Source organism: Artibeus jamaicensis, unplaced genomic scaffold, assembly GCF_021234435.1.
Source record: "Artibeus jamaicensis isolate MK-2021 breed Jamaican fruit bat unplaced genomic scaffold, CSHL_Jam_final scaffold_369, whole genome shotgun sequence".
Taxonomy (NCBI): Eukaryota; Metazoa; Chordata; class Mammalia; order Chiroptera; family Phyllostomidae; genus Artibeus; species Artibeus jamaicensis.
This window is the reverse complement of record NW_026522042.1, coordinates 45262203-45283676: the sequence shown is the minus strand read 5'-3', so window position 1 is coordinate 45283676 and position 21474 is coordinate 45262203. Positions and strand designations below refer to the sequence as shown.

The window sequence follows — 21474 nt, the reverse complement described above, 5'->3', positions numbered from 1 at the left end:
ACTAGTATTTCCTTCTCCTTCCCCTGAAAAACAGCACCAGGACCTAGAAGTGAAACTTAGCTCAGGTAGGAACTAAGCGTGAGCCGTTTTCCCACCCCGGTTTACTGCTGCGCAACAGTTTGAAAATACTTGCCTTAATAAAATTCTGAAACTTCTTATTCTGCTGGAGTTCTTTAAATAGGCTAACAGCTTCTTTGTGATGGCTACAGAATTCTCCATATATTTTCTTCATCTTATTTGCATTTTCTTCTGAAAACTGAAAACAACAGTTCAGTGATGGTTTATAAATGGAGTCATGTCTACACACTAAATGGAAAATTTGCTTTTCATATATTTCTATACATCTTTTGCAAATAAAGAATAAACATCATGGTTTCCAAAGCTCAATGCTGATGAGCGGATGTTAAGATAATTGCCTATTTATTAATCTACAAATAGACAATAATATCTGTATGCTCTGTCTGTCTATTAATGGGCCCGCTTCTTAGCAATATTGTGTTTTATAAAAGCAGCTCATGTTGTTTTCCTGGTCTTTTCATGGCATGTGAGCAAATAAACTATTCACACTACCAAAAAAAAGAACAAACGTCATGGACCTTCTAAACACAATCACGTCTCTTCCCCAAATACCTTTCAACCTAAAATAGAAGGAAGTAATCTAGAGGTAAAGGGAAGACAGCAACCTAATATGATTATGCTATATTGAACTAGTTCAATCATCATATAGCCAAATGAAAAACATTTGATATATTTTATTCTTTTTTAGTGTCTGTGCAACTTTTTCATTTCAGTTTACAGTTTGAATACTCATATAGATTGAAGAACAGGTTATGTGGGGACCCTTGGGAGTCCTTAGGACGGGCAGTCTCTGGCTGGCATTTACCCTGGCTGCCTGATCTCGTGCATGGCCTCAGCTCTCAGTCGGGAATTTGATCTCCATCAGCACATCACAAATGGATCAAGAGGCAGGGAACCATTAGCCAAGATAAAAGAGAAAGATGAATAACTAAGATGCCAATGATAACCAATAGAGAGATGTAGAGATGGGGAGTAGATGTTTCAATAAGCTCGGCCCATAACAAAATCTCCGCCTCCCAGGCATGGACTCCGGGCCGTGACGGTAACAGGTCTGCACCACTCCTGAAATGAGCCCAGGTTTGTCTCAGAGATGCTGGTAAGGCGATCACTGCCCCCCAGGGAGCACTGCTTATTGGAGAGCCATCACCGTAAGAAATTTAGGTAGAACTTTCTTAAGAGGGTTTCTTTCTGGCTGTGACTGCTGGTTGCGGAGGTGACAGGGCAGTGGTCCACTCACGTGCTCTGACACTGCAGAGCCAGCCAATGACTAGTGAAAGCTCTTGGGCATCAGCCATGCAAACCAACATCAAATAGAGAAAACCAATCCAAACCATCTGTCAATCAACATGAAATCAATCTGGTTCTCCATAAGCTTTTAACACTAGAGAGAGCCTGCACACCTTTCGGTTTTCGAGGTTAGGGACTTTAAACCTCTCTTACCTGTTGTACTAGAATATCTCCAATTCGGTTAATGACAAAATTCCTGTCGCTGTCAGCACAGGACTCCTGCCTCCGCTCCTTCATGCTATAGAAGAAATGCCTATGGATCTCGAGTAACTCATCTAAACAGGGGAAGATTTTATCCACAGTGCTGTGGTCAAGCTGCAGCTCCTCTTTCATGCCTTTCCTGAAGACCTCCGACATGATGAGCAGGGTCTGGATGTGATGCATTTCTGTTTGCATTAGCTCTGAAACATGAGCAGAAACAAGCTTTTAAACACAACGATCCTTGCTGACCTACAATAGTAGCTAAACACTGCAGGTTGCACCAATTAAAAAGAGGAAATGTTTAAACATAACCTCTTCCCACTAGAAAAGCATCAATTAAACATTAATGTAAGCTTAAACTAGCTGACATTTTTTTTCAGATATGAGGATACATATAAGTCAAGTCCAATACAGTAGAATCTGATGTACCAGGAATTCTCGTAACACAACTAGCTAGCATCTTTATGTAGCTTCAGCCAGGCACCGGGTCTTACTCTCCCTTAAGGGTTCTACACAATAAACTTAGTTTGTTTGGATCTTTCCGTTTAGCTTTTGGGGTTTTTGTTTGTTTGTTTGTTTTATTTTTTAATTTTTTGCATTGAGTAGGAATACAATTAACTTGGTGAATTAAATTGAATTAAATACCATAAGTTCCTCAAAGCAGACAGCGGTAGGCCCTTCCTATTCCTGGATCTGCGTCTAAAATCCCACCATCTCCAGGTGAAAACAGTGTCTTGTGATCAAGGGACATCTTCAACGAAGTAAGAAGCCAGCCCATAGAATGGGAGAAAATACTTACAAATTATACATATAATAAGGGACTTATGTCCAGAATATATTAAGAACTCTCACAACAACAGAGATCCACTTCAAGAATAGGGAAAAAAAGGCAAAATATCTGAACAGATCTTTCTTCAAAGAGAGATACAAGTGGCCAATAACCATGTCCTTAGCTATCCAGGAAACACAACCAAACCACAGAGAGAACCCTCTTCACACACCCTAGAATGACTGTACTAAAAAGATGGACAGTGAGGAAGCGCGGGTGAGGTGAAGGTGTGGAGAATCAGACCCCCGCGCACGGTCAGTGGGTGTGTCAAACAGCGCAGCTGCTCTGGGAGATGGCCTGGTAGTTCCTCAAAAGTTACCACATGCCCCCAACGTGGAGACAGCCCCAAAGATCCATCAACTAATGACTGGATGAACAGAATGTGATATATTTATATGAAGAAATATTTAGCTATGAAAAGGGACAGAGACTGACACATACTACAACATGAAACTTCAAAACCTGATGCTAAGTGAAAACGGTCAGTCACAAAGAGCCCCACAGTGTAAGATGCCATTTGTATACAACACGTCCGGAGTAAGCAAAGCCATAGAAACAGACAGTCGATCAGCAGTTGCCCCGGGGCCGGGGGGTGAGAAATGGGAGTGACTGCTCGCAGCTGCCGCTCTCTTCTCAGAGTGACAAAAACGCTCTGGAGTTGGACGGCACCGGAGGGCGGCACGACTTCTGAGTGTACTACAAACCATCCAGTTCCTGTACTTTCTGAGTATACTACAAACCATCCAATTCCTGTACTTTCTGAGTATACTACAAACCATCCAGTTCCTGTACTTTCTGAGTATTACTACAAACCATCCAATTCACTATATAAAGGGGGCAACTTAATGGTACGTGCGTTAAATCTCAATTTTCAAAATGCCATATTTGCATTCAGGCATACTTGTTTTATTGTGCATGTATGGTGGATTGAAGGCGAGACTCTCCGCCCACAAAAAAAAAAAGCGTGAGTCACTTCATTGTGACCCTCGCTTTCTTTGTGAGGGTCGGGGACAGGACCAGACATATCTCCAAGGTCTGTCTACACATAGGATCTGTTAAAACTAAGAGCTAGTCTTATCTTTCACATAGGGTGTCTTCTTGGAGCCACTATTTAGCATCTACTTTGCACCTGAAAAACTTTTAAACCTTGTTTTTGCCCAGCTAGTGCATGATCGAACTCCCCCGGACGCAGACTGCCTCCGCCCCGCGTAGCAGGCAGCGGTCACAGGCACGGAGTCGGCTCCACCTGCGGGAGCGCGGCTTCGTCACGCACGGTCCTGGCCCCGGTGCTGCCGGCCCCGCTGCTGTCTACGTGAGCCGGCCACCTACAGGGTCATTTACGCATCAGCCCTGTCCGTCCTACATCACCCACGTGCAACTTCACTGAGACTCGTTTAATGGCAGAGCTGGAAGTGTGCAGGTCACAGCTAAGAACACGTGAAAAGGGTATGAGAAATAAACTCTGCTTTGTACTGGGTACATACAGTGCCTCACTTCATTCTCACTACATTTTAAACCCAAGTATCATTATCCCCACTTTACAGAGGGAGAAACTGAGGTCCAGGTGGGTTGAACAACTTGTCTGAGGTCAGGTCACTAGAAAATGGCAGAAGTGGGATTCGAACCCAGGTCTCAATGTCTCAGATTCTAGGTTTCTTCCTCCATCGGGCACTGCTTCACCCCGAGGAGCATATCTGAAAAACTTACCAAAAATGACATCCTGCCTTTTGATGACATCCTTGTCCTGCCTACTGCAAAACGAGGGGTCCACCACGAGACTCCAAGATTCTGCTTCGAACTCCTGGGCATCACTGCTGAGGTCACTCCACAGAGAAGAATCCATGACATCTAAAGTGTTTTTAGAAAAGTCCGAAGTAGAGTAACACGTAAAACACAAACAGACCTACACGAGTCCCCGTGTTTATGGATTCATCACACTAAATAAACGTCCTACGGACATTGAAACCACTAAGCAAAATACTATTGATATGAAGATGAAACATCTGAAAACAAGACTGCACTCATAAAAGCAAAAGATAATCAGGTATTTATATAGTGATTGTGTATATGCCAAAAAAGGACATTTGAAGATTCTTTTGTTTGTTTACTTTGGCTTGCTCTATTTTGGATTTACTTTTGGTCACCTTCAGAGTCTACAGTGTGCTTACACAATCTCAAACACACTGATTTCTTCTGCCCTGGGCTATTTGGCACTCTTTACTCAAATCCAAAATTTTGTGCTTGTCCACTTGATTTGCTCTGCACTTGGCTTGCTGTCCTTAACAGAAACATGAAGCACGATGAGGACTCAAGTCACATGTGAGTACAGACTTTTCTGACGGGATTTGATAACACGCTCACACTCACACACAACACACTTCCTTCAGGAAAACTAAATTCTATTTTTCCAAACAGCACTACTGAGAATGATTCCAGCTCAGAGCAATAAAATGATATGACAACAAATATAAAGGGTTAAGTGCAAAATAGAGACATTCTTGGGGCAAAGTTCACTCCTTTCTCTTGTCACTATTCTCCTTTCGTTCAGTTTTCTTTCATTTATTGATACAACTTGGATACAACAAGCAACTCCCCAGATTAAGTCCCAGCCTACAAAATATGCTCTTTAAAAATGCTTTTACTCCCCTAGAAGTAGTAGGCAATGGATGGGGATAAATATCTCAGAGTTCCAAGTAGGTCTTTTTTTAACTAACTGAAATATATATTTTTAATATGTAATTCTATTTCAATTCATTAACAGCTGTAAAGCCTCTTGAAAGAATAACAAACATATTGTGTATATCATTCTCTTCATTATGCTTATGACATGTGGCCATTAAAAACATCGTATTTCCTTGGTCACTCCATAGAAGTCTTCATTGGGCTAAATTTTCTTTTTTTTTTTTAAATCAGAAGAAGCCATACCAAGAGATACCATGAACCAGAATTCTTTTTAAAAGAACAAAGAATATTTTTCAACCTTATGTCCTTCAGACAACTTTCCTTTTGACAAATGCTCACGGAAACACACATACATGCAAGCACAACTTTTTCTCACCTTCCATTAAGAAGGAATCCGTGGAGGGAGACGAGCCCATGGACTGGAAAAGCTCATCGGAATGAGACCTGTTTCTCCAGGGGTTCCCGTCAGTCTCGGCCTCCGGGGGTGCCCCTGACCTCCTGAAGTTGGAGGGAGGGGCGGGGGAGAGTTAGCCTACAGCGAGTGGCTCCGAGATGTGAGGATGTGAAACAGCGCTGAGCCTTACCTGTCCAAGGTGGTGCCCGGAACGCTTCTGGACAATGAATGGACCTGCCCCACAGCGTCCTTCCTCCCGGGGGGCAATCCAATCGGCATGGAGGAAGAAGGGTGCAAGGAGAGACCAGGCAGTGGGACGTCTCTAAATGAAGAATCTGGAAATCAGAATGGATGCTTCATGTGTTTTCATAGATGGCAGTAATTACAACAAGTACAGGTAGTCAGTCGCCCAAAAGCCAGAAAGCTGAACACTCAAACGGCCTCTTCTAATGTATCCCATGCTCAGCCCTGAAGCCGGTCTCCCCGCCACATCCCAACTCGTGCTTCAAACGTCCCTCCCATTCCACAGCCTCTCCTGAGAGCCAGGCTGCAGGCCTACCCCAGCACGTCCGCTTGGGGACTGTGGGTGGCTGGGGTTATACACACACAAACAAGAAAATGGAACCGGGAAACACAGGGACGGATCTCTCATAAACCACTGCTTGCACTCCTTACAGCTGGCTTCACACAGGTGCAACGTGTTATTAGCACCACTGCTACAATGCATATTGTGTGTATAAACACACACACGCACACACAGAGCGTGTCAATGGATTGGAATGATGCTGGGAGTCTGTTTCCTTATGGTCTAAGAATTTCAGGCAAATAAAACCTTCAAGCCAAGCTGGGCTCACGCTCTCACATACTGAAAACTAAGTGGTGCTTCAATACCTCTTTGGCCAGCTCTAAAATTCGATGGGCATCCATGAATTTATATTTGGTGTGTACTGTCACAACTCCCAGAAAATCCTCCTGTCCTATTATGTGGAAATGCTTACACGGAACTCTGGGACATTACTAGGAATTCGACGTGTATGCTTTAACTGTGTTCTCATGCCTCCCAAGTAAAGAGAGGCAGTAGGTGGCATTTTATTAATTCTAAGAATCTTTTATTTTCATGTTTAACCTGATGAAACTGAGAAGTACCTTACAACTGAGGTCAAAGGGACTCCTGGTATCAGAGCAGAGGGGTCACATTTGTAGGCACCGCATGAGCTCAGCCATGTGCAGCGTCACCCCCAGCCTCCCTCACCATGAGTCTGCACACCTCACTGTCCCCTCGTCCAAGTGGTTCTAAAACCACTGGTCACACTTTGTTACAGCTTTGGAACAAAAAGGACCACAAACTTAAAATGCCTGCCAACAACATAATTTGAGCCAGAGGAAACTGCAAAATCTCTCACAACAAATCAAAGGCTTTTGAACCAGGACTGGTTCTTGCATGCAATGTAAAGACCCGTCAGAGGCTGCAATTATGTTCTTGAGAAATGTTTTAACTTCAGCCACATGTAACTCAAGGCAAAAACAGAGCCACCAAATCTAGCCATGTGCAGACAAAATCTGGACATGCCCTGAAACTCCACTGCCACTCAGAGGAGCTAATGACCTCATAGCCTCAAGCACAACTAGTAAAAAGTGCCAGGTTCTCATGAAAATGGACAATGGAGAATGATAATCCATGGATTCCAAATGTGAAGATTCTCCCTCCAACTTTGTTATTGTTAAGAAGTGTGTGTTATGAACTTGTGTGGATAAATATGTGCTACTGCAAGAAAAACATAAAATTATGTGAATTTCATGTAGTGTTTCTCTTTCTCCCTAAAAGATCATTAAATCAGTGGTGTATATTATACTGGATCACATTCTGGAATTGAGGCAAAATCATAATACCTCCTCCATATAGTACTACTGAATATAAAAGATCGTAACCACTATGCTGTATATCTGAAACTAATAGAGGATAATAATAAATATAAATTGTAATTGAAAATTTACAAAAAGATCACACAGCAATACAGTACCAGGGCTATTAGGTTGCCACAGAAGTTTATGCCATTCCTGACCACTTTGCATAACTAATAATTATACCAAGTATATGTTACGAAAGAAGAAATAATTGGGCAAATGAGAAAACAACAGGAGGGGCTATTTTACACTGGAAAAATCTGTGGTATGTATGAAACTGAGAAAGTTCTTGTTTTCCACATCACTTACTTCCAAGGACGGTCTGTGGTTTGTTCTTGTTATATTTTTCTTGGAATTTCTGGTAAAGAACATCAGAAACGCATAAAATAAGATTAAAGCTCCAATGGACTACAAGAATGCCCACACAGTACACACAATAGGATTCTTATCTACATAATTTTCATTGCTATTTCATTTCTAAAAGGAATTCAAAGCAAAAGACATTAAATTCAACAGAGAAAAATGTCGCAATAATGAGATGCACAAGTTACAATGAACGTGTGTCTCCCGAACACATGTCTCATGAATGGCCCAGCTTATTAAAAGCCTGGAGGAACGAGAAATCTCTAGCCTGTGAGCACAGGCGCAGGCTGAAAGGGGAGCTTCAACTAGCTTTGACTTTCCCCTACTGGTTTCTCTCTACTCCTGGCTACTTCTCCTGCTTAGAGGACACAACTCTGAGCATTGAGACCTCGGCTCTGTGACCTGACGCAGTGTGCTGCAGCTGAAGGTCATCATGTTCACTCACACACATTTCTGACATGTCTATAGAGTGGGAAGGAAAGGAATAGAAGGACAGATGCCTTCATTCCTCAGCCCACCCCCAAACACAGAGGACTTTCCTCCAGTCCCATGAGCCTCCCGGTACAATCCCGGGCCCAGCAGCATCTCCAAGGAGCTTGTTAAACATGCAAATTCTTGGGCCCTGCCCAGATCTACCGGATCAGAAATTCTGGAAATGGGGCACAGAAATCTGTGTTTTAACAAGTCCTGCAGGTGATTCTGATGTTTCGGCTTTACTGCTCTGGACTTCACTTACATAAGCTGAGGGGGTCAAACTGGTAAACCAAGTAGGTTCCAACAGACAGGCTGACCCACCATCCTGCGCAACACAGGTGGCCAGCCCGGCGCTCTCGCTCTGGAATAACCATACACTGACAGCAGGTGTTATTTTGTCGCCACAGTGGTTGTTTTAGAAATAACTCTAGACACTAATAGGGGAATAACAATCTAAACAACCAAGTTAGACAGAAACATGCATATTCACAAGGGACAGAAGTTACCTTGGGACATGGGGGCATGGCGTCTCTACAACCTTTGTGCACATTTGCATTGCAGTCTGGAACAAAAGGAAAAGAGAGAAAAGCACCTGTCTTATTCAAGTTACTCAGGAATGAGTAAGACTACATCAAGGTTTTTACTGGCCATTATAAAAACAGGGCATTCACATGAAAATATTTGGACAATTTAAAGAAAAGATATTAAATGACATGTAGCCCCACCACTCAAGCACAAGTACACTGTTAATAGTTTAATTTCCTTGGAGACGTTGCTCCCCTTTTGCACAGGAAGTTATCAATCATGACCCCTGGAGTTAAGCACGACGTACACTTCTGTGTCTGCCTGCGAGCTCATTTACTGTAACATGCCTAGACTGTAAGGAATTTCTGACGTCTGACTGGTAGCAGCTGCCACTCCCAGGCAAAATGCCTATGGAAGTAGAAAGAAAGAAAAACTCACAACTCCGCTGAAAAAATATATATCCAGTTCCAACAGACATTCTTGGTATAGGTAGCCAAGTTAAAAGGGAAGAGTTAGTGGCTTGCCTGTGTTTTACTTCATGAAACCATGTGGCCTCGTTTCACTGGAAGAAGTAAGGGAACACTCAGCCTGCCCCTTTCTGCCCACTGGCTCAGAGACCCACGCTGTCGCCACAGAAAACTGCCCCAGCACATGGAATGCTGTCTGCTGGCTGCTGTCTTCTTGCCCTCACTCCCCTCCCACTCGCCAGGACCACCCTGCCCCACCCGCCTTCCCATGCTGTGCGTGGATGGCGGAACCTTTGGCTTCTCCGAAGCCTCATTAGAAAGAATTCTTCCACAGGGGTAGACAGTCCCACTTAGGTCCATCAAAGCCACACGAAAAGAAGTGCCCCTTGAGCTGGCCAGGTGGTTCAATCGGTTGGAGCACTGTCCAAGCACCGAAAGGCTGTGAGTCTGATTCCTGGTCAGGGCACATACCTAGGTTGCGGGTTCAATGCCTGGACCGGGGTACGCATGGAGGCAGTGAATCAATATTTCTCTCTCTTCGTCTCTCTTTCGCAAATCAATTTTTTTTAAAGAGGGAGGGAGGGAGGGAGGGAGGGAGGGAGGGAAGGAAGGAAGGAAGGAAGGAAGGAAGGAAGGAAGGAAGGAAGGAAGGAAGGAAGGAAGGAAGGAAGGAAGGAAGGAAGGAAGGAAGGTCCATCCCATAAGCCACTATGCAGAGATCTACACCCAACGCCCCTCCCACCTGTAGGTGTGCAGAGGACTTTGAACTAACACTGCAATGGCCCAGGAGCAGAGCCCAGGCTGACCCACAAACTGGTCCTGCTGGCAAACATGGAAATTGAATAGCTCTCTTCTCACTCCCGAACAAGCAAATAAATAAAGAAAAAAAGGATCTATGAGCTACCACAGAACAAAGTTATACTGTAAACAAATCAGCAGAGTGAGCTGCAGAATACTATTAAATCCAGAAATAGAGAAAAATGTAGGTATTTTAAATGCATTCTCCCAAAGAGACATGAAATATACATAGGATAGGACCAAAAGATGTGAGAACAGGCCAACAAGATGAGAGGGAGACTGAGCTCTGCGAGATGAGAGAGGGCTGGCTGCAAGGAAGGAGAAAGGTCAAGAGCAGAACTTAAACCCAAGTGTGAAGAATCAATGTGACAAAAACATCAAAGCAGCACTCTGAAATTAAACTTGAAAGATTTCCTCCAGAATGTGGAGAAAAGAAGGGTGTAATTTTAAAATAAAAGGTGCCATACAAAATAGACAGATAACAGTGCTCACACCTCACCCAGGATAAAATCTGAAAAATTAGATCAGAAGCAATAGTCAAAGTGACAACTGACAGGAACATTTTTAAAGCTAACAAAGAACCTCCTCCCCGGAAAGCAGATCAAAAGATCTCACTATTTCCTAGAAAAAAAATAATTAAATGACACCTATTCTATAAAAATGATATCCATATGATTAAAAAATTAAAAGTCCTCCAGCAGGCAAAGCAAGCTAGCAACAAAGGAATAAGGTCAGGCAGGCCCGAACTTCTCCACTGTAATACTGAGTGCTCAGACAGAACGGACCGGGCTTGACAGAGCATCAAGAGAAAAACTTTTCGGCCAAGAACGTACCCAGATACATTGATTTTCTGGTGTGAGAAGGGCAAAATGCACCCTTAGATACACAAGGTTTCAAAAAACAAACCACTCCACTAACCTTCTTAAAAAAGGTATTAAGAGCAGAAGAAAAATTAAGAGTTCAGAAATAAATCAGATTTTTTTAAAAAGGAGAAAAAAATGAGCACTGGAACCAGCTAAACAAAGAACCATATCTTAAAAATTATAAGTAGAGACACAGAGCTGAATACAAATATCAAGTTGTTCTTGCAATAGTAAGCTACTTTTGAAATATTACACATAGAATATGAAAGTAATACTTTAATGATGAATTTAGATACTAACAGAGGGTAGGGAAAAAGGGTAAATGTAAGGGAAACAAAAGAGTATGTAATTATAAGCCTTACAGAACCTTAAAGTTATTATTAATAGATAGTAAAAGAGCATATCATCTTGCCCAATCTCTAAAGGAGAGAAAAGCAAATAGCCAAACCAGACATCAAGGAAAATAGCATAAAACTATAAAATATGATAGCTATAAAATTAAATGTAAATTAGAAAAAAATCACTTAAAACAAGAATTCTCAGTTACATTGCAAAGTACCTATAACCTAAATTGAAGACACACCAAATTATAAACAAAGAATTAGTTCAGGAAAAGACAAAGGAAAGCAAGAGGAATATTAATTATGAACAAAGTAAAATTCAGTGCAAAGGGCATTTAATGGCATTATAGGGGTAATTTTATGTTGATGAAAGTTAACATGCAATGAAGGTGTGATCTGAGCTTGAGTGCACCAAATAACCCGAATATAAGCAGTGAAATCTATTTATGAACAAACAAAATATCATAGAAATACAATTTCAGTGAAAAACTAGCAACTCCAGCTTTAACAAAGAAAAATACACCAGGAATTTAAATATTTACATCATGTTTTGTTTCACATCATATTTTTAAGATTAAAAATATTAACTTTCACAATTGGAAACAAAAATACATCCCTGAAAAAGGATAATTTATTTAAAAAAGCAGAGATGGGACATGTCATGTTCTCTTATCCAATGTGAAAAAAAATTTAATGTCAATATCAAGTTTAAAGTGAAGGGATTAGCCAAAGAGTATACATGCATGACCCACGGACAAAGACGACAGTGTGGGCTATCTGAGGTGGCCGGGGCTGAGTGGAGGAGGCAAAGGGGGGGGGGGGACAGGACAACTGTAATAGCATAAACAATAAAATATAATTTAATTTTTTTTAAATACCGTTTAAAACTCCAAATACTCCCCTACCCTTAAAACTGTAAATCTTAAAACTTCTTCTAAAAAAACCTATGGTTTAAAGAGGGTATCAAATGTATATTCACATTGATTCTAGAACTTAATCTAAGGCAATAATCAAAGATGTGGACAGTTATTTGTGCACAAGAATTGTCATTGCAACATTATACTGGGAGAAACTTAAATGTATATTAAGTGAAAATTAAACATGTGATAGCATCATCAAATAAAACACAGCATAACAAGTTGACTTTTTTTATTAGCAGGAACTCCTTCAAAATATTAACAGCAATATTCTCTAGGTGGTAAAATTTGGGGTAATTTTAAGGTTTTCCTTAAGCCTGTATCTTCTATGAATTAATTCTATTCCATTTTTAAAAAGTTAATGACTACTTTAAAAACTAAACATATCCCATGCACTTCCAGCAATTTCCACCTTCCGTGACCAACTCAGCATAAACCAACCTACTCTGTATTACAGAACTTTCCTTTTCAGTGACCCTCAACTCCCTGTGCTATGTTAACTACATGTGAGTATCTAACTACACATTATGAATTACATATTTAACTACGGATGAGTAGGGCCCAGCTTGATGACAGCTACTGTAGGGGATATAAAAGAACTGCATGATGATAGTGCCCAAAGAAGCTGAAGTCTATTTTAGTAGTTACAAACAAAAAAGGTTGTGCACAACCCAGTATGAAACAGAATAGGAAAAACAGGTCATTAACATCATGGGCAGGGATTTAGGACCCAGCGGTCAGGGAAGACCTCCAAAAGGAGAAATGTGGACTGAAGCAGAGAAGAAAAATGAAAAGAAGGGAGACTGTTATCTAAGTAAAGGAACAGAGGCAGGAAAAGCCACACTCGAGGACAGCAGGCCACGCATGCCCTCTGGTTGGAAGGCAGAAAGGGAACTAACCGGAGGACCAGTCAGCAGGACACAGACGGAGAAGCAAATGCATCTGAAGAGCTTGGCTCAGTCCAGTAAACACAAATGAGAGAAGCGCTGAAGAGTATGTGGGCTGATGAAAGTGGTGTGTTACAAGACCAACGTGGCAAGTGTATTTGGAATAAACTGTAAGTGAAAATACTTGGAGAGACAAACTACTGCAATTTGCACCTGAGCAGTTCCAGGGAGTCAGGAACTGCAGGAGTGACCAAACAACATGGATGGGGGCTCCAAAGGCAGGAGGAGCCACGTTGCCCAAGGTCCGAGCTGGTACTGTTAGTGTGGGAAGAGGGCAACCTCTTGCATGTGCATTTGGAGGACAGTTTTGGCCGCGCTGCTCTGAGAGTCACGAAATCTCTGGGTGGTGCTGCCCACAGAGAGGGGCGCTCTGAGCCAGAGTGACTGGGACCGTCCTGGTTGATCATCCCCGTAGTTCTTCCATGTTGCCCAAAGTACCACAAATGACATGACTGCTCAGCCTCTCTAGGCAACTAGAAATACTGAAGTAGAAGGTAAGAGATAGAGGGTTAGGGTTAGGGCTTTTTTTAAGTAGTTAAGGCAGAGACCAAAATGCAGACGGTTAAGGAAAAAGTGGCAGAGGCAGGCATTAGCGCAGTGAGTGGAGATCACCCCACTGAAGGGGTGTGTCTTAAAATCAGGGGGAAGGTCATGGATGGAACTGGGGGAACAGTTGCAGGGATTTAGCCAGAAGTGATCCATAACAATGCTAACAGCAAATCTTTAAGAAATCAAGTCTCCAAGAAAAGCAAAGTTCAAGCACGCACAGAGCTGGTGTTATTAAAGACAGTGTCACTGTTAGAAGAAAATGCAATGTGCCTTTAATGCCACGTGTGGACTGCATTCTCATGAGATGTACAACTATTAACATGTTCAATTTTAATTGAATCGTTTCATATCAATTCAAAGAAGAGTTTACATGGAACCTTCCCCTGCTCTTTTTTTCTCTTTGTGCCCCCATCACATCCCCAGTTGGCCCCCAAAATCTGACCACCAACAAATACTATCAAAGGCATTTCACCTGCCTGAGCCTGAATTCTTTTGCTCTGTATTATTCTTCCACTCCATAAATAGTTACGAAGTCCCTGCTATGCACAAGGCATGGGTCTGGGCACTGACATACAGCAGAGAGCAAAATCAACAGATGAAAAGCCAAGCCTCATAGAATGTATAGTCTGGTGAAGGAGACAGACAATAAAATCAATACATAAAATGTACAGTAAGTTAACAGTGTTAAATGCCATGGGGTGGGGAGCAGGAAAGGGGGACAGAATGAGGCAAGCACAGGACGGTCGGGACAGGCCTGACTGAGCAGCTGTTACCTGAGCGGACCTGAAGCAGGGGAGGGGCGATCCTTACAGGTCTGGGGGTGGGGAGGAAGCACTGCAGACAGAAGGAACGGCCAGCAAAGGGCCTATGGAAAGAGCATGCCTGACATGTCTGAAGGACAGCAGAGAACTCCCAGGGCCCGGAGCTGAGGGAGCAAGGGGGGGAGAAGACAAGGGGACAGGTGGTGGGGGCCTCACAACCACTGGCAGAGCACTAGCTTTCACTTGGGGGGGGGGGACGATGGTAGGAAGCCCCTGGAGGGTTTGGAACACAGGGTCACGTGCCTTAGCAAGCTCACTCAGGCCAATGCTTTGAAAATAGACTCAGGGGTAAAAGCACAGGGAAGGGAAACCAATTACAAACTACTGAAACACTGGCTTTGGGCGAGGATGATAACAGTGCCGGGAGTAAGAAGTGACTGGCTTTTCTATGTACTTTCAAGATACAGCCAATAAGATTGCTGCAGAATTGGATGTTGAATGTGAGAAAGAGGCACACAGAAATCTTCCAAGACTTTTGACTGCAGTGCCTGGCTGGAATGATGAGGACATCATTAAAGAGGAAAGTTGGCTTACAGGCGGGCACAGATGGGGAGCACAGAGCTCCGTTTTGGACATATAACATCTAAGAACTTTCTGGCCACCCACACGGAAACTTTAAGGTGGCAGTGAGGTGCACAAGCCTGGGTTCTAGGGGGTGTGGATGAAAAGTTCTGACTCGAACCATCACGTGTCAGTGCTTGGCAAGTTGTTAAACCACCTGTGCAGCCCCCAAAACACAAGTCCACTGAACACGCTGAGCAATGACCCTGTTCTCAGGGACCTCACTGGCTGTGGAGGCAAAGCACAAAGACGACACACACAAGGCCCAAGAACTTACTGGAACACTGAAGCGACTCTTTCCCCAGGAGTGTTTTGTCACAAACCAAACACTGTAGAACCCCAGAGAATGTTCCAGGGACAAATTGGTGTCGACTCAGTTTCTCCTTGTCTTTGGCATCCTTGCTTTTTGTCTTCAGACAAATCCATAGCAGAAAAATGGGGAAAAATGAGAAAAGAGAAATGCTGAGAGCCAACCCATCAGAGAAAAGTCATACAAACAGTCTCCACATTTTCTATCAGAGCAGAAGGACTTGACACCAAAGGGCGCAATAATGCCAAAATGTAACGTCACTCAGATGCAGTTGTCTCTGCCAAAGGCAGCCCAGTGGTTTTCCACCCATGCACCATAAGAATTTTTGAAACATGCTATACCTGACTGTTTAGTCAGAGGCTCTGAGCTCGTTCTGCTTAGATCATCGAATTAAAAAGTGACAACAGCCAACACAACAATAGCCATCCACTGTGAGTGAATCAAAATTAACCTGTTTTTTGTCAGATCAGCAAAAAGACATATTTTTTGGTGTGCTGCAAAATTTTAATAATTAGTATGTATGCCATGAGATGAAAATGGTTGAAAATTGCTGACTTAGACAATATTCCATAAAAACATTAAGGTTTCCAAATATGTATATATAGAGTCTGAGGTAAGTGATTTTAAAGGAGGGGAAACCACACTGATGAGTGAGAAACTGAGTCGCTTATGTTTTACTGCTGAGAGGCACGAAACCATAACTACCTTAGATTTATTCCGAGGGCTCGTCATCCTGTTCATGATGAAGCTGAAAGTTCGGCTCACTTTGTACTTTTCAGAATCTGATTTGGCAGGAATGATATATTTATCCCATTCTTCTTCCGGAATTCTACAAAAACAGAATCTGTTATCATGTTTTCTAAGACTTAAAGAGGGAGAAACATACAACATATTCAAGTTGTGTATACACATATACACATATTTTAGTACATGTTTTATGCATGTATATTTATATGTACATTTTTATACATGTATATTTACATGCATTGTTCAGGTTTTAATGGTTATTCTAAGATAAAGATAGAAGCAATTAAAAATACATCTTATAGATGGATAGGCAGTTAGATAAAGCAACTATCTCACAATTTCAACAATTACAAAATCTAAGGGGTAGAGACAGACACTCAGTATATATTTTTTTCAACTTTTCTGTACACTTTTAAATGTTTCATCATAAAATATTAGAGAAATAAAGGACAACCCGAACTTATAATTTGATTCTGCAAACACTCATCTCCCTGTTTACTATACTAATAGAATTTTCCTCAGGCAAAGAAAAGCCAAATGACCAACAACATAAAACTGAACTTTATTTTTGGAACACAGAGATAATACTCAGCAGATACATGTTTCCTTTGCAGCACAGCCCGAGAAGCAGGTGGTCTGCTTCTCCATTCAGCCTCCCCTGCTCAATCGGGCTATTTGCAATCCGAAGCTCTCTGGGTTGTAAAGGAGAGAAGACTGTGGACACTCCCCACAAATAAGAGGCAAGAAAAAAGCAAATGTACCCAATCTGTGAACACACTGATCATTTATTTTTCTCCAATCCATATAATAATTATTTAATAAAAAAGTAACTCCTGGTTATGAAAAGTTATATTTTCCCCTGAAACTCCCAGCCTCACAAGAAAGTTCATTAGAGAGACCCACAGGGTCCTAGAATGTACACAAACCCACCTACCCAGGAATCAGCACCACAGGGCCCAATTTGCTTGTGGGTAGCACGGGAAGTGACTGAAAGCCAGCCAAGAGCCAAGCAAGTGACATTGTTCCCTCTCCGACCCCCCACAACATACAGCACCAAAACCTAGTGATATGGGTTGCCCCCACCCTGGCAAATCCCTTAGGCTCCACCCCTTACTATGTAACAGGCCTGCTGAGACAATATATATATATATATATATATATATACACACATACATATACATACATATATATATATATATATAGTCCAAATGAAAGAACAGATCAAAGCTCCAAAAACAGAACTAAAGGATGAAGAGATAGGCAACCTATCAGATGCATAGTTCAAAACACTTGTGATCAGGATGCTCACAGAAATGGTTGAGTATGGTGGCAAAATAGAAGAGGTGAAGGCTATGCAAGGTGAAATTTTAAAAATGCACAGGGAACCAACAGTGATGAGAAGGAAACTGGTACTCAAGTCAACAATGTGGAGCAAAAAAAAAAAAAAAAAGGAACATTCAACCAGAACAGAATAAAGAAACAAGGATCAAAAAAATGAAGAGAGGCTTAGGAATCTCCAGGACAACTTTAAATGTTCTAAAATCCAGATTAGGGGTGCCAGAAGGAGAAGGGGAAGAGCAAGAAATTGAAAGCTTACTTAAACAAATAATGAAGAAGAACTTCCCCAGTCTGGAAAAGGAAAAAGACTTCCAGGAAGTCCAAGAAGCTCAGAGAGTCCCAAAGAAGTTGGATCCAAGGAAGCACACACCAAGGCACATCATAATTACATTACCCAAGATTAAAGATAAGGAGAGAACATTAAAAGAAGCAAGAGAAAAGGAGAGAGTTACCTACAAAGGAGTTTCTATGAGACTATCAGCTGATTTCTCAATAGAAACCTTGCAGGCAAGAAGGGAATGGCAAGAAGTATTCAAAGTCATGAAGGGCAAAGACCTACATCCAAGATTGCTCTATCCAGCAAAGCTTTCATTTAGAATGGAATGGCAGATAAAGTGCTTCCCAGGTAAGGTCAAGTTAAAGGGGTTCATCATCACCAAGCCCTCATTACAGGTAATGTTAAAGGGACTTATGTAAGAAAAAGAAGATGATCAAAAATATGAATAGTAAAATGACAGCAAACTCACAACTATAAACAACTGAACCTAAAAAAGGAAACCCCCCCAAAATAAGCAAACAACTACAATAGGAACAGAATCACAGAAATGGAGATTACATGGAGGGTTATCAGTGGGGAGAGGGGAGAGAGGGGTAAAAGGTACAGGGAATAAGAAGCATAAATGGTAGGTACAGAATAGACAGGGGGAGGTTAAGAATAGTGTGGGAAATGGAGAAGCCGAAGAACTTATATGTACGATCCATGCACATGAACTAAGGTGGGTGAATGCTGGTAGGAGCAGGGTACAGGGTGGAGGGGAATAAAGGGGAGGAAAAAAGGGGTGACTGTAATAGCATAATCAATAAAATATATTTTTAAATTGGAATAAAAAGAAGTGAATGTATCCTACACATACTCAGAGTAACAAAAAGGAACTCTTATTTCCTTTCTGTTTCCACAGCCACCTCCTTAGGTAACTGACTGATTAATAGAATCTGTAAATTTTCATACCTCTTATGTCCTAAGCATCCTAAGTTTTAAAACTCATAGCCTAATATTCAACAGGCTCACTTTGGCACTGGAAAAAATACATTTGAGTAACAAAAGGTGCCATTAAATGTCTAAGAGAACAGCCAGGCTGAGGAGAGGAAACCTCAGAATTAAAGGACAGTCAGGTCCATGTGGATTTGAGGTCAAGAAGTCCTGTCCCCTACTTCCCAGCAAGAACACAACTAAACTCTCTCAAATAAAAGAAAATTATTTACTCAACTCTACTCCAAATTCCTATAGAAGACAATATCAAGAATGATGTTTCAGTTTTTATTTTAAATGTATACATACACCACAATTTACTATGTATTCTATATACTTCTACAAAAGTACACAAAATTCGCCCTGGCTGGTGTGGCTCAGTGGACTGAATGACAGCCTGCAAACTAAAGGGTCCCTGGTTCAATTCCCAGTCAGGGCACATGCCTGGGTTGCAGGCCAGGTCCCCAGTAGGAGGCATACAAGAGGCAACCACATACCGATGTTTCTCTCACCGCCTTTTTCCTTCTTTTCCCCTCTCTCTAAAAATAAATAAAATCTTTTTTTAAATTACATAAAATTATAAAACTAACTTTTAAGTTCAATGGCTGATAAGATCTGAGACATGGTAATATGAACCAAAAATACTGAAACAGTAGATCTTAGTTCAGAATAACCATCCACCCTGGTAGGAATGTGAATATCACGGACTTGGTCCAGTGTCATACTGTGAAAATGGGTAACACAGCGTAACTTTTGGACAAAGGTAGGTTGGTTGATTCCATGTTGCAAATGCAATTGAACGGTGTGGTATTAACCTATATGACAAGTAGGTACTGCACTGAAGAACTGAGAAGGGAAACATCCTCAACTGATTACATAACAGAATTTAAATAGCTTTTCAGCTTATAAGAATTTGGAAAAAATTTAATTTAAACTCCAGAACAAGAATGCCTAAGCTGTAATCAATTTGATGACCAATGGAATCACCACAGGAAAGTTTTACAAGCCCCATTCTTTCAAGGCACTTTTAGTATTGCCTTTTAAATAGGCAAAATGATATTTAAAGTATCTTAAGAATATGTATCCTCAATATCCTAATCCTTAACTTATTATATCTATAACCTATTTTTTTTTTAAAAAGACTGGGCATCTAAATTTAAAAAAAAAGAAGTTCTCACTATCCAAATTGAAAACTGACAAAATGAGGCTTCTTTGAAGACTCAGATGCTCAAAATATCTTTTAATAGAAGATAACAGATGCAGTAAATTTAAGACAGATGGTGCCATGCAATAAGGGGTCATGCCATATGATGTTTAAGAAGTTGGAAGAGGTAGCATGTCCGCTCTGCAGAAATGAGCCTGCAAGGTCTGGAGTGAGCATCCCTTTTACCTGGCTGCACTCCTTTCTAGGTAAAGTGATTAATGTAAATAAAAATTCCAATGCAGGTAGGCCCTCAAGTAAATATGTACAATATGAGCAAAGCTAAGCATAGGTATGACCAGGGCTCTTGCTGGCATATCCAGTAAGACATCAGGAACAGAAGAGGTGAGGTGAAAGATGTCCTTTCCTAGATACACCAGAGGGTGTGACTGATGTAGACCAAGGGAGACTAAGGAATGGGGGGGGGGGGAAGCCCAGAATGACAGAAAATGTGAAACAAGAGAGAAAAGGGCACCCCCTATACCTCTCATCGAAGTTAAAGCATTTTGTAGGTTAATATTCAATATACAATGACTGGTTTTTCTAGCCTTCAATCCCTCTCCTAATGGGAAATAAATATTTTTGTGTTTTAAAAAAATCTTGACAATCAGCCCATGATTTCACCAATTGTGAGGAAGATAAAGGAGAGAAGATGCTAATCAAAATGACGACTGGGATAACGAACAAATCCCAGAATTAGTCAGCAAATTGCTTAAAAGAAATAATAAATGTCAGCAACTCAAAACATCACAGACCTCATAAATCGCCCAGCAGCTACTGCTGCCCCTGCCGTCCTTGTCACCGTCACAATGCCATCGGCAACCTCCTGTTCTTAAAGGAAAGTCTCAGTCTTATGCTGGTGTTTGCATTTCAAAGTATCTATTCCAGTCTCAAAATATAAGAATAAACAAAAGGAGGCTTCTCTTTGTTAATACTTTTCTTTTTTCAATAAATAGAAGATGTTTAATTTATAAAATAAGAGTTCAGTGTTATCAGAAGGAATAGACAGAGGACAGGAAACAAGCACTTAAAGGTTAAAAATATGGTTATGAAATGAAACAGTCAACTTTTTTACAAAACCTTCTGGAATTTGGAAAACAAAAACCACAGACATGGAAAATATGACCAACATTATTTTACATAGCCAATATTCATATGAGCTATTTATTGATTCCTAATTAAATTTATTGGGATGACATTGGTTAATAAGATCATATAGATTTTAAGTGTACATTTCTATGACATATGATCTGTATATTATACTGTGTGCCCACCACCCAAGGTCAGATCACCTTCTGTCACCATATATTATCTTAGTAATACTTTTATTCCAAGATTTAAAGCATTATAGTCCACCTTGATCTATATGTTTAAAGGTTCTAGAGTTTTAGCATTGACATTACAAAAATTAAAACCATTTTTCTCTTTTTCACACAGTCTCTTAAAGCCAAGCTTCTCTGCCATTTCTGCCGTAGCGCCGAGGCTGCTTCGCAGTCTGACTCGTGAGCGGTTAGTGCTGAAGACCGAGAGAACTAACTCAACAGTCTCACCTGCTCCCCGGTCAGCCTCCCAAACATTGCTCCAGGGACAGTCTTACCTTCCAGGGAAAAGAGGTGCTTAGGCATAA

At 41.3% G+C, this 21474-nt stretch overlaps 1 protein-coding gene across 4 annotated transcripts in view; it reads right to left on the bottom strand.

Moving 5' to 3' along the window:
* ARHGEF28 (Rho guanine nucleotide exchange factor 28) overlaps window positions 1-21474 on the bottom strand; it is a 274573-nt gene that overhangs the window by 58955 nt on the left and 194144 nt on the right. For all 4 annotated transcript variants that reach the window (XM_037157034.2, XM_037157035.2, XM_053657369.1 and 1 more), the window contains 9 exons: window positions 16018-16141; window positions 15280-15412; window positions 8720-8775; window positions 7686-7734; window positions 5662-5806; window positions 5454-5575; window positions 4103-4243; window positions 1519-1766; window positions 134-256 (listed from right to left, as the gene is read on the bottom strand). In XM_037157034.2, coding sequence (XP_037012929.2) covers window positions 134-256; window positions 1519-1766; window positions 4103-4243; window positions 5454-5575; window positions 5662-5806; window positions 7686-7734; window positions 8720-8775; window positions 15280-15412; window positions 16018-16141 — 1141 coding nt within the window. The remainder of the gene's footprint in view (window positions 1-133; window positions 257-1518; window positions 1767-4102; window positions 4244-5453; window positions 5576-5661; window positions 5807-7685; window positions 7735-8719; window positions 8776-15279; window positions 15413-16017; window positions 16142-21474) is intronic.